This window comes from Temnothorax nylanderi, unplaced genomic scaffold (assembly GCF_030848795.1).
Source record: "Temnothorax nylanderi isolate EJ_2023f unplaced genomic scaffold, tnyl_v1.0 TNYL_tig0062_pilon, whole genome shotgun sequence".
Taxonomy (NCBI): Eukaryota; Metazoa; Arthropoda; class Insecta; order Hymenoptera; family Formicidae; genus Temnothorax; species Temnothorax nylanderi.
Window position 1 is genome coordinate 125,198 of NW_027249124.1, and position 11,817 is coordinate 137,014.

At 33.1% G+C, this 11,817-nt stretch overlaps 1 protein-coding gene and 1 long non-coding RNA gene across 2 annotated transcripts; both read left to right on the forward strand.

The window, feature by feature from the left end:
* The first annotated feature begins 5,363 nt into the window (after positions 1-5,363).
* Positions 5,364-6,465, forward strand: LOC139773500 (uncharacterized). Its single transcript, XR_011718361.1, has 2 exons — positions 5,364-5,925; positions 6,245-6,465. It is a non-coding gene; the product is annotated as an uncharacterized lncRNA (long non-coding RNA).
* A 3,176-nt stretch (positions 6,466-9,641) lies between these two features.
* On the forward strand, positions 9,642-11,571 carry LOC139773497 (nucleoporin Nup43-like). The gene is made up of 7 exons (XM_071707963.1): positions 9,642-9,890; positions 10,115-10,219; positions 10,295-10,419; positions 10,509-10,630; positions 10,721-10,872; positions 10,982-11,228; positions 11,326-11,571. Exons 1-7 carry the CDS (start codon positions 9,777-9,779, stop codon positions 11,496-11,498), a joined length of 1,038 nt encoding a protein of 345 aa, XP_071564064.1. The 5' UTR covers positions 9,642-9,776; the 3' UTR covers positions 11,499-11,571.
* Positions 11,572-11,817: the final 246 nt, after the last annotated feature.

The following is an 11,817-nucleotide window of genomic DNA, read 5'->3' on the forward strand; positions in this document are numbered from 1 at the left end:
AAAGTCGTTTCTGGAGAAAAAAAATATACGCTTGTTTGCGGAATATTACAAATAAAAAGCAAATTTAAAAAATCAATTTTTTTATCAGCTCTATGAAACTTCCCGGGAAAAAAATTTTCATATAAAATTGTAATACAGAGTGAGTCTGATAGGAAGTCCACCACGTTTTTCTCGAAAACGATTAGAGATAAGGGAAGACACCAGCTATTATCAAAATTGTAAGCGATACGCAGCCAAGCATTCTTGTTTTGGAGATTTGGATGATTATAAGAGAAGAAAATACCTATTTCTGTACACACGCGCTTATGCGCGCACGCGTGTAATATACACACACCTATATATGCTCTTCAAATAAGGAATCCAAAAATTATATTATTTTTATAAATTCGTATAATAAAGAAAATGTATTTTTTTTCCTTTTTACTAAATATTTGACGTAGACATATGTCGGAATTTACGTAACAGTGTAAAGTATAACATAAAATAAAAATGCATGATATAAACTGTGTATAAAGTATTTTAATAAAATTATCAACGACTAATATTTTCATTTAATTAATCAAATATCTACATCCGTTTCACTAATCGGAAAACGCGGAATATGTAAGTGCTAGTGATACATAACAACAATTCAAGCTACATTTATTACGAAATTGATAAATACATTTTATATCTTTAAATATTGAATTTTTCGATATGTTATATATAGATCAAGGTTTTTGTATTCCTCTCTGTGATTGCTATTAAGTTCGTAAGTTTATTTGTTGAAATATAATTAATATCATTGTCGGATAAGATAATCTCATTTCAAATCAAGCGTTAACGTTATAGAACCATAAACGATTAAAACTACGTAAACCCTAAACATGAGTAAAATTTACTCAAACGAAATTTTGTTGTTTTTCCTTGTCGAGAATGCTTATGTGATAAAGCAGCCAACATAAATCGTGTCTTCCAATATGAAGACTAATAAACTAATTTTAAACCTAATGTAGTGCTTCTGATCTCTCACATTTTAAGAGCGATAAACGTGTCAAAAGTTGGTCTGGGTAAATTTTACCCATATTTAGGGTTTTAGAGTTAAGGAACGTTACATCGTCTATTATCTAGAGTACGGACAGGTGATCACATCAAGACAAATATGTATAATGACTTGTAAGCGGAGTTGAGCTGATTATTTTTGCTCAGTGCGCAAGTCTAACATTACCAATTTGATTTGTCTGTTAGAGTTCAGTTAGAGACATTGATATTACCTTGGTTTAGTGCCATATTATTAAGCATTCTTATTTTTTACTTATTAATTACTTATTGGAACATTAAACATTTATTTTGCGGTATAATTAATTCCTTGACCGTCAATGACGGAAAAATCCACACATTTAAGAAGAGATACTTTTTACGGAGCAATTGGAATAGGACCCTATATCTTTATGTTTTTGGAGTCGCTAAATTCAAATCTGAAATCAAAATTGCGAAATTTAAAATAGTATAAGATCTAATATAACAGACCGATAATTGTAAGCTTGACGACTTTGACCAAACTCCGATTAGCTTAATCGGCGATAATTCAATCGGCACAATTGCTTAAAACAATTTGGGAATCGGTAAGCGTGGGATGATGATGGAGAGGACTGAGGAGTGTATGGTTGCAGGATGACGTATGTAAGATCTTTTTTTGTACGCATTGAATCTTACTTCTACTTACACGATATTATTCCTACATGTTTTCCCAAAGGAGGATGATAAACATTATGTATGTATAAACTGCAGAATTTTTGTTTTAAGCAAATATTGTCGTCAGGTGACAGCTGTATGTGCCCAAATAAGTAAAAAAAACTAGTAAACTATTATTTACTGTATATCCCCGTAGGGTTCACAGTCTAGTATCTTACGGCGTTTTTGAAGGGACGTACCCAACCCTATCCCACTCATCCCTTTCCTTTGGACCAACGGTTTAACGTCTCTTCCGAAAGACGGAGCCCAGTTTTTCCGCACAAGATCCTATCTTGCACGGAGGGCGCAGTTTCTTCGGAAAAAAACTTTTTCCATACTACATGGCTCTAGTGGACTCGAACCTGGTTCCTCAGATTACGAGTCTGGCGCTCTACCACTAGACCACACTGCCGCCCCATATGTGCCCAAATAAGTAATATTTTTAATTTTTTGATGTTTTTGATATAAAATCGCGTTTGTCTCCCTAGATTTTTGTGCGGACTTTAATTTTATAAAAGATTTTTGCAATTCTATAAAGCCAATTAAAAGATCCAGCTAAGAACGATAATGTCGGTAAATCATACAGCTGCAGGATCCCCTTAATTATATATTTAGTTGATGCCCGTAGGTGTATCGATGATTCAATGTATCCATTGTTTTGTTAACATGAGAAAGTCAAAACATTTTTTCAGGTCCTTTTTGTGTACGTGACACGCTCACCACAAAGTAACAAGAAAATTTCGCATTTTATCGGGTACTTACATCGTTTTCTGGTTATCGTTAAAATTACAATAATTGAAGAAAATGAAAAACAACTGCCGCGATCTTTCGAAAGTAGAGATTTTAAACTCCTTTTTTAGATTTAGATTCCCATTTTTTTTAAACAAAGTTATAGCTATTTAAATTTTTTAGACAATTTTTCTTGATAATTGGTGGAGTGCGTATTCGAGAATTTTCGTAAAAATAATTAAAACAATTTAATATAAACAATTTTTAAAAAAAAGGAAGAATACGAACGCATGAGAATTTAATTTAAGTTTTTTCGAAGTACTGAATCAAACACAATGGATAAATATATGGATGCAAGTTACTCTTGTCTCTTTTCTCGTAATCTGAATGCCGTCTGTTACTCGCGCACTTAGGCTGAAGTCATATGGCATGTATTTTCCGCGTAACGCGTAACCGCGTAACCAATTAAAAGCGTTTCGCATTTTCGGTTACGCATATTCGCGCTTTTGATTGGTTACGCGATACGCGTTACGCGGAAAATATCAGTCCATGTGACCGCACCCTTACCCTCCTTACTTCTTATCCATTATCTCTTGTTCTAATTAGTGGCAGGACAGCTTGAATCAACTTCCCACACTACTTTTATGATAAAAGATTAAGGTTTTATGACAAAGATTAAGACAATGCAAAGCTGAAAAGTAATGATTTTAAAATAAGAGAAAGTATATTTAAACTTAAGAAAATATACATTTAAAATTATCTTTATTTTAAGAAGAACATTAAAATGAACATTTATTTACATTAATAGACTAGAATATGTATATTTTTTTTCTTAATGTAATTCTTTTGAAATGTTATTTACGTAGGAAAATTCTACACATTTAGGGGAGAGTTGGCAATTACCGAGCCCCTAAGAACCGAAGCGTATATCTAAGCTCAGAAATGCTTCAAAAAAACAAACTGTGCAGTTTTAGATAGGTCATTTATTTGGCTATCCATATATCATAGCAATAATCTTGAAAGTTAAACACAAACTGAAATATTAATAATTTTCCAAAAAATGAGAAAACGCGGTATTATCAAACTGGTCTGATAATATCGTGATCAGGTCTGATAAAATCGTGCCCAGTTTAATAAAGCCATACCTATAAAAATTACTCTGGCTTCAGCCAGTGACATGAAGTAGAACACAATAACAAAATGTTTTTTTTATATTTATGCATTAATATCGTCTAGTAGGTACCTACATATAAAAATAAGTGAATGCGTTAACAAATAACAATCATTATAAATTCAAATCAAAACTTAAGCAACGATCTTTTCTGTAAGCACCTTACATTGTAAACTAAACAGTCTTGGTAACTCTTAACACACAGTTATCGTTATACCTATGAGTATTATACCTTGGGCGCGAAATTATCAAACTCAATCATTTCACTTTACAACCTTAAAATATATAGGAAAGAAACGCGTGTTTCTAAAATCACTTTGCAACCTAATTTTATAGTGTTTTAGCCTATCAAATCGGTCAAATTTATTTCTCTAATGTAAATATTATATTACTCACCTCTTATCGAAACTACCAGCAAAATTGCAACGAGCAAGCAGAGAAGCTTCCAGAGCGCACTGTGTTTACATGGACGGCCGGAACGCATTGACGGCGCATGCGGGTGGGGTATTTCGTGTTACTCTATGATATTAACATCATTGTAGGCGCGTAATACAAATAGTTATTGAGATAAACAATGGCGCGGAATTGTCAACCGCGCGGTAATTGCCAACTCTCCCCTACAGTTTTATCCTTAAAATAAGAGATAATGCGCAGATATTGTATCGAGAATTAGGAACAAAACCTCGTTTATTACCTATCCCGAAAGATAAGAGATTACCCAGGTAGCACATTAGTTTTATATACGTTTTTTGAATGTATACATAGTTCCATAACCGTAAAGAACCATTAAGAAACGTTTGAACAAAAATGTTTTTGAAACCATGATTTAAGAAACGTATTTTTTACGTTTCACAAGTTACCAAAAATACCGATTTGTTAAATTTTTCCTTTCAAAATTATAATTTGCTTTATCTATATATATAATAGCTTCAATAGCCTTTTTTGAAACATTTAAATTTATATTGCACTAATTATTATTGCACAAAATAAATCGTTTTATCCATGCACATATATCCACTTATTTACTTAAATTAATTTTGTCTTAATCTATTTGTCATCGGACAAATCTGAGCTTAGAAAACTTCCAACAGTTGCAAAATAAACGTTCTGCTGAACGTGGCCATTGAAAGAACATTTATACGTGTGTTCCGTTTTGAAGAACTTCCTGAACTGGTGTACATCAGTAATGCAATTAAGTTAGAGTAAGACAAGTATAGGGCCAGAGCACAAAGATTGTTGTAACGTTTACAACTCTGTCGTAAGTCATACGCCGGTGTCGGAAGTCAACGCACAAGGATTGACGTTAGCGTATGTCGTATCCGTCGCGTATGCGACGCGATGGATACGACATACGCTAACATCAATCCTTGTGCATTGACTTCCGACACCGGCGTATGACTTACGACAGAGTCGTAAACGGTTACGACAATCCTTGTGCGTAGGCCCATTTTTGTTTCACTTTAACTTATTGCACGAATATGCACCAGTTCAGGAATTTCTTCGAAAAAGAATAGACGTCATAGATGGTATATGCATAAAGCTTCTAGAACATTCTCACGCATGTCTCAAAGACGTCATAAACACGTTCAAAAGACGTGAAAAGTAAGAATTTTAAATGTCTTTATCTAAAATGTCTTTATCATTAAAACAAAACGTTTCTATAATAGTTTTTTAAACGTTATTTTATCGGAAAAGAAACGTTCCATCGAACGTTTTTCGAATGGACATTTTTACTCGTGAGAAACATTTCTAGAAATCGGTTATAAAACGTTTCGGAAAAACGCTTATAAAACATTTCTGAAACGTGTATGTGCTACCTGGGTATCGACTAACAGAAACATATTCACCGACTTCAGGATGTGTAGATAAATAAAATATGTATCTTAAAAAATAACCCGGTCGTGAATAATTATTTTAAGGCCAGTATTCATAGTCGGTTCTTATTTTAAGACTGTCTTAAGTAATATGTCTTAAGGGGACTAGGGAGGGTTAAAATTTTGAAAAAATTGATTTTCAGTTTTTTGCATATTCCGATACTGTGATCCTTTAGAAATATCTTCCCGTTTGTCTTTTTGAAAAATTCGCAAAATTGAGGTCAGGAGAGTGTAAAACGTAGTGTGGCGCGCGGCCGGCTGAACGCAGATATTCGCGCGGTCGGTCCCAGTATTCGCTTAGCAGGCGCGGATAAAAAGGAGCTTAGCAGTACAAAGCAGACTCGACGAGAGGAAAAAAGAAGTTTTGCGGCTGCTGCTGAAACCGAACGTAGTTTGGAGATGCACTGCATTCTACAGTGCAGGAAATTTTTTAACCGTGTAAGTACGACTGTTCTAACATAAATATTGTACCAAAACTTTGAATGCAATTTTCTCGAAACTACATTTTTTGATGATTTTACCACGATATCTCGAGAACCGCGACTTCAACTTGATCTTCAGAACTCGACTTCACCGTGATTTCAACTTGAAATTTATACAGAAGTTGTAAAACACTATGATGCATGAATTATACCTGAAATCAAATTGTAAAAAAATATTGCTACAATTTTATAATAACAAATAACTCGAATTTTCCCGAATTTTTTGTTTTCTGAACGCCATTTTGTTAATTTTATTTTTATTTTTAATTTTTCAGGTATAATCAATAGAGGGAAGCCTAAGGAGAAGAAATATTCCTGAGATTTGCTAAAACCTTTATCCGTTCGACTGGAATCGTGGTAAAACCGTGAATTTGACAGTTTTCCTCCAATTACATTGGGACGCCGATATTATTGATCTGGGAATGACTTTCAATAGATTTTCTTATTTTATAATGTAGTAATTAATACCCTTAACAATAAAAATGTTTTATGTTCATTCACGGCTTTGTTATAAACAATTAAACCCGAGCCAAAATATTTACAAAATATTTTAAATTTATTGGTTCTATAATTTTTTTCAAATATTTTTGAAATATGAAATATTCTTAATTAAGAAAGATGCATGGTAGAGCATCTTTCCGTGCTAGTTCGCAAACATTTCAGAAACATTTCCAAAACTCTACAAAAGCACTATTACGTTTACTTTGCACGAATAATATTTCTGTAACATATCAAACGCAACACCGCATCTAAAATACCTGTGAAAAATCTCCGAAAGATTGCGTCGGTAATGAAAAATTGAATTGCAGGCAGTGAATTTTCTACAATATTGCGGGAGAAATATTGCAGATGCAATGGTTTAGAAACATTTCTGATACATGATAAAACTATTATTACGTTTGCATTGTACGCGTTATATTTTTGAATGTTTCACATACAACATTGCATTTGTAATATTTCCGAAAAGTTGCTGACAAACTTTAGAACTTATAAACATTAAATTTATTATTATATAATTATTGCATTTTTTCTCTTTTATTAAGAATTTTCTGATATTCCAAATTTTGTCATATGGCATTTTTAATATAAAATATAAAATATAAAATATTTAATAATATTTAATATAAAATAATATTCGACGCTGACTGGCAAAAAAGATTTATTCGTATATCTGTATTGTTAATATTGTTATGCGATAGCTTTATGCTCACCAAAATAAGCAAGTATAAGAAAGAAAGAAGCACGTCAGAGTCAGAGGATCACCACTACCCTGTTACCAGGCAAGGATCCGACCAAACCATCTAGCTATAGACCGATTAGTCTCCTATCAAGTATTAGTAAGGTAGTAGAGAAGATAATAGCGACTAGAATAAGGAAATATGAAGAACAAAACAATATAATAATAGATGAACAATTTGGATTCAGAAAGAAACACAATACGGTGCAACAAGTAGTTAGAATAATTAATGATATAAGACTTAATTATAATAAGGGTAATGTTACAGTTATGATGCTTTTGGATATTGAGAAAGCGTTCGACAAAGTATGGAGGGATGGTCTAATATATAAAATGATAAAGAATAATTATCCTATTTATATTATCAAACTAATATATTCGTATTTAAGAAACAGAAAGCTGCAAGTAAGAATAAATAATACTTACTCCACAGAAAGAGATGTTAGAGCAGGTGTACCACAAGGCTCGGTACTTGGTCCACCTCTGTTTACGATATATTTAAATGATATAGATAGATTTGAGAAAACCAAATTAGCGATGTTTGCGGATGATACGGCGTCATACGCACACTCCTTTAGCGCGATAGTTGCGGCCAAACAGATACAGATACACATCGATATGTTACAGAAATATTATGATAAATGGAAAATAACACTAAACGCAGCGAAAACAGAAGTAATAGTCTTTACGAGAAAAATCAAAGATTCACGTATTATACAACCAATAAGAGTATACAACCAGACAATAAATTGTAAAAGTATTCCTAAATACTTAGGAGTAAATTTAGATCATAAGTTGACGTATAAAAGACATATCAGTATAGTTTTAAGAAAAACATACATGGTAATGAAACAACTTTATCCATTGTTAGTAAGAAGCTCTGCAGTTAGTAAGCATAACAATAAGGCTTTGATATATAAGATGATATTAAGGCCGATAGTCACATATGCGGCGGCAGCTTGGTGCGGAACAGCTATAACGAATTTGTTACCTATACAAAGATTCCAAAATAAGTGCTTAAGACTGATTCTAAACGAAGGTAGATATTGTAAAATAGTAGATCTACATAAACAAGCGGAAATGCCATATATAAGAGATTTTATTTATAGTATAGCGGAAAGATTCTACAACACACAATTAGAACATAATAATCTAACAAAAGATATAACTCAGCTTAGAGCTGATAACATGCCAAAACACTTTAAGTATGAATAAGTGCCTTACCAAAAATTAAATATATATAAAAAAGCAATATTTAAGTAAGTTCAAAAGTGTTGCAAATGTTTATTGCACTAAATGTTCATCTGACAAGTAGGTTTTTTCATGTTTTTCCTACAAAGTATATTCCAAAGGATAGGTATATAATGTAATGAGAATAAAGTAAAAAGTACCGGAAATGGACATAAGTTCAACTTGTATTTAATTGACAAAGTAGGTTAAGCTAAAATAGGCAAGAACTACAATGTATATAGTAAAATAATAGTGTATTTATATGAGTTAATAAATTATCCTCGTTAAAAAAAAAAAAACTACCCTGTTCGATCATCGATGTCAAGCGACAAGGGCGCCGGTATACTACTTGGATGGGTGACCGGTTGAGAGAGCGGATTTCTTCGGACAAACGCGCGACGGCTATACGCACATATACGGCTTAATATATTTTTTTTTGTTCCGGTAATAAAATATTTTATTTTTCACATATCAACAAATAGTTTTTGCGTCAGTAAGAAAATTTTGTTTGCTAATACGAAACATTTTTTTAGTGTAAAATGTATTTGAAACATCTCTGAAGTGTTTCCGCAATATTTCGTAGATATGTTTGAGAAATACTTCATAACATTGCCGAAATCTTTCAGCATAGTCGCATTTGAAATAATTGCGGACATTGAAACATTGCCGAAATGATGTAGAAACGGTCGTGAAAAATTTCTGAAATATTAATGAAAGATGTAATATTTCAAATGGAAATTTGCAGAAATGCCTCTGAAATATTACATGCCGAGTGGGGATAATGGATAAGAAGTAAGGAGGGTAAGTGCGCGAGTAACAGACGGCATTCAGATTACGAGAAAAGAGACAAGAGTAATTTGCATCTATATATTTATCCATTGTGTTTGATTACTGAAGTTTATAATTATCTGTTTTGATATCATGCAAACATCTTTCTGCATTTTAAACGGAGTGAAAAGCATACAATATAATTATTCGTATGAATAAAAAGAGAATAGCACTTTTCAACTAAAAATATAAAATATAAAACAATATAAGCTGCTTAATTAAGCAGCTCATGAGGGACAAGCTTTATTGGCTGCGGTCCACTTGACGCTACAAATGCTTCGAAGCATTCCTCTTCTCTTTTCTTTCAATGAAGAAAGAAGGAGAAGAAGAACGCTCCAAAGCATTTGTAGCGTCAAGTGGACCGCATTGTTGTATGAAATGGGCTTAAGCAACGTGCACAATGGCGGCATCGTTAACATTCGGGCGGGAGGCGGGAGAAGCGGTCAGTTGGACTACTGTGATATTCGACTTTTTTTGGCTATATCTACATCTACAGCGACTTTTATCGAAAAATGGGCGAGAATGTACAAGGGACGTTCGTATCCGAGAAAATTTCCAAGATAAGGTGGCAGCATGGAAATTTTACGGAAGCGAAAAATTTTTTAACCGGCAGTTGGGATAACCCGGTAAGGATTTCTGGCATACCTAACCTATAAATTTGTTCCAGATAATTGTACATACTTTATCAGTGTTTTTGTATATGTAATAAAACTGTGTCTTTTAATTAATAATAATTAGTTGAAACTTTGTACATTTATATATTTCAGTAATAGAAATTTAAGAATCTATAATGATGAGGAGTTCAAGTAGTCTTGGAACTTAATCTTGATCTCAAATTTCTCTTCCGCAGATAAATAAAATAACATATTGGACATTTAGAACGAATTACGATGAGGAACCATACCCTGCAGTCCTGTCGTCGTACTCATTCCTTGGGGATGTAACTGAACTGAAGGTAGTACACCATTCTTTCCTGATAAAATTAATTTTATTCTTACGCATTAAGAATTAATGGAACATGAATTTTCAGTTTATCAGCAAAGATTTCTTTGTCGCCGCCTCGTCTTTAGGCTCGATAAGACTACTGCAAATTGATGAGGATACCTGTACCGAATTTAAGGAGCACATGGCATGGGAGTTTATACATAGTTTTAAGTGAGCAAACTTGGTTAAATTGATTGTGCTAAGCTTTGAAGTCGAAATATATTAAGTATTATTACATTCTTACCAATGTATTTTTACAGAACAACGGATTATGCTTCTTGTACCGCATTGTCCACTTTTGAACAAGATATAGCTTCAGTGGGAGAGGACGGAAAGCTTAATCTTCTCACGGCTGCAGAGAAGAAACCAGTTAGGATTATCGGTAAATATTGCATTAACATGTATACTAATATATGTTTGTAATATACAGTCTGATTATTGTATTTAAATATTTGTTATCTTTTATTCTCAGAAAATGCTGATAGCTGCTCCATATATTGCGCCGATTTCTTAAAACACAATGAGGTGCTTACCGGAAATTCGAGAGGACATATGAAAGTTTGGGACTTGAGAAACAATCGCGATGTGCCTGCAACTACTTTTATGCTTTCCGATCAAGTTAAAGTAAGTGTTTTATATTATTTTTTATTATAATTCCAATATATAAACCTTTAATCTTTTTAAGTCTTATAAAATCTTGTGAGTTTTATACAAGTGACAAATGATTTCACAGACAGCGGCTACGAGTATTACGCACCATCCTACGCAAAGGCATATCGTGATCGCCGGCGGAGACGACGGCAGTTTAACCGTGTGGGATTTAAGGCAGAATACTTATCCAATGTCTCAACTTAATGCGCACACCAAAGCTGTCAGCGAGATACTATTCCATCAGGACAGACCCGACAATCTTTTCACCTGTTCCGTCAACGGAGAATTGTGGCATTGGAACAATGCACAGAGTTCAAAACTGAAACTCGGTAAGTGACTTGAAAGCAATTAGTAAGGAGCTCAACTACACACGATGCAATTGCGTCATAAAGATTGATTCTAACATTCTGTTTTTTGTGATACTAGATTCTACGGACATGCATTGGTTGAATACAATTAGTACAAATGGAAAAGTTAACGTGACTTCATTGTGCGCCGCTATGCACAAACCGATAAACAGTATCGACATCAACAGATCGACGCTGCTGTTTGGATGTGACAATGAAGCTATGTATATTGTAAGAAATGTACTTATTTAACAGTGTGTATATATTTTATTTTTTATATCTTTATTACATTTAGAATAAACTTGAAATCGCCATCTTTTCTGTACTTATTGGCATTTATTATTTTTCCGACAATATATGTCATCCATCTGTACTGCGTATGCGAAATTAACTTTACCTCAGTAAAAAAGTAGTGAAACGCCACTAATATTTAATACTAATTACTTCAGTTATCAAGCATTATATCGAAATTCTATCATCAACTACTTTACTAAAAGTGTACTTGATTAATTAAGCAATTGTCTACTTGCATTATAATTTGCAATAGACTGCCCAATAGACTGTTTTTGTA

Coding starts and splice junctions, on each gene's coding strand:
- LOC139773497 (XM_071707963.1), top strand. CDS start 9,777: ATGGGCGAGAATGTACAAGGGACGTTCGTATCCGAGAAAATTTCCAAG. Junction 10,220..10,294: donor GGGATGTAACTGAACTGAAG/GTAGTACACCAT, acceptor ATGAATTTTCAG/TTTATCAGCAAAGATTTCTT. Junction 10,873..10,981: donor TGCTTTCCGATCAAGTTAAA/GTAAGTGTTTTA, acceptor ATGATTTCACAG/ACAGCGGCTACGAGTATTAC.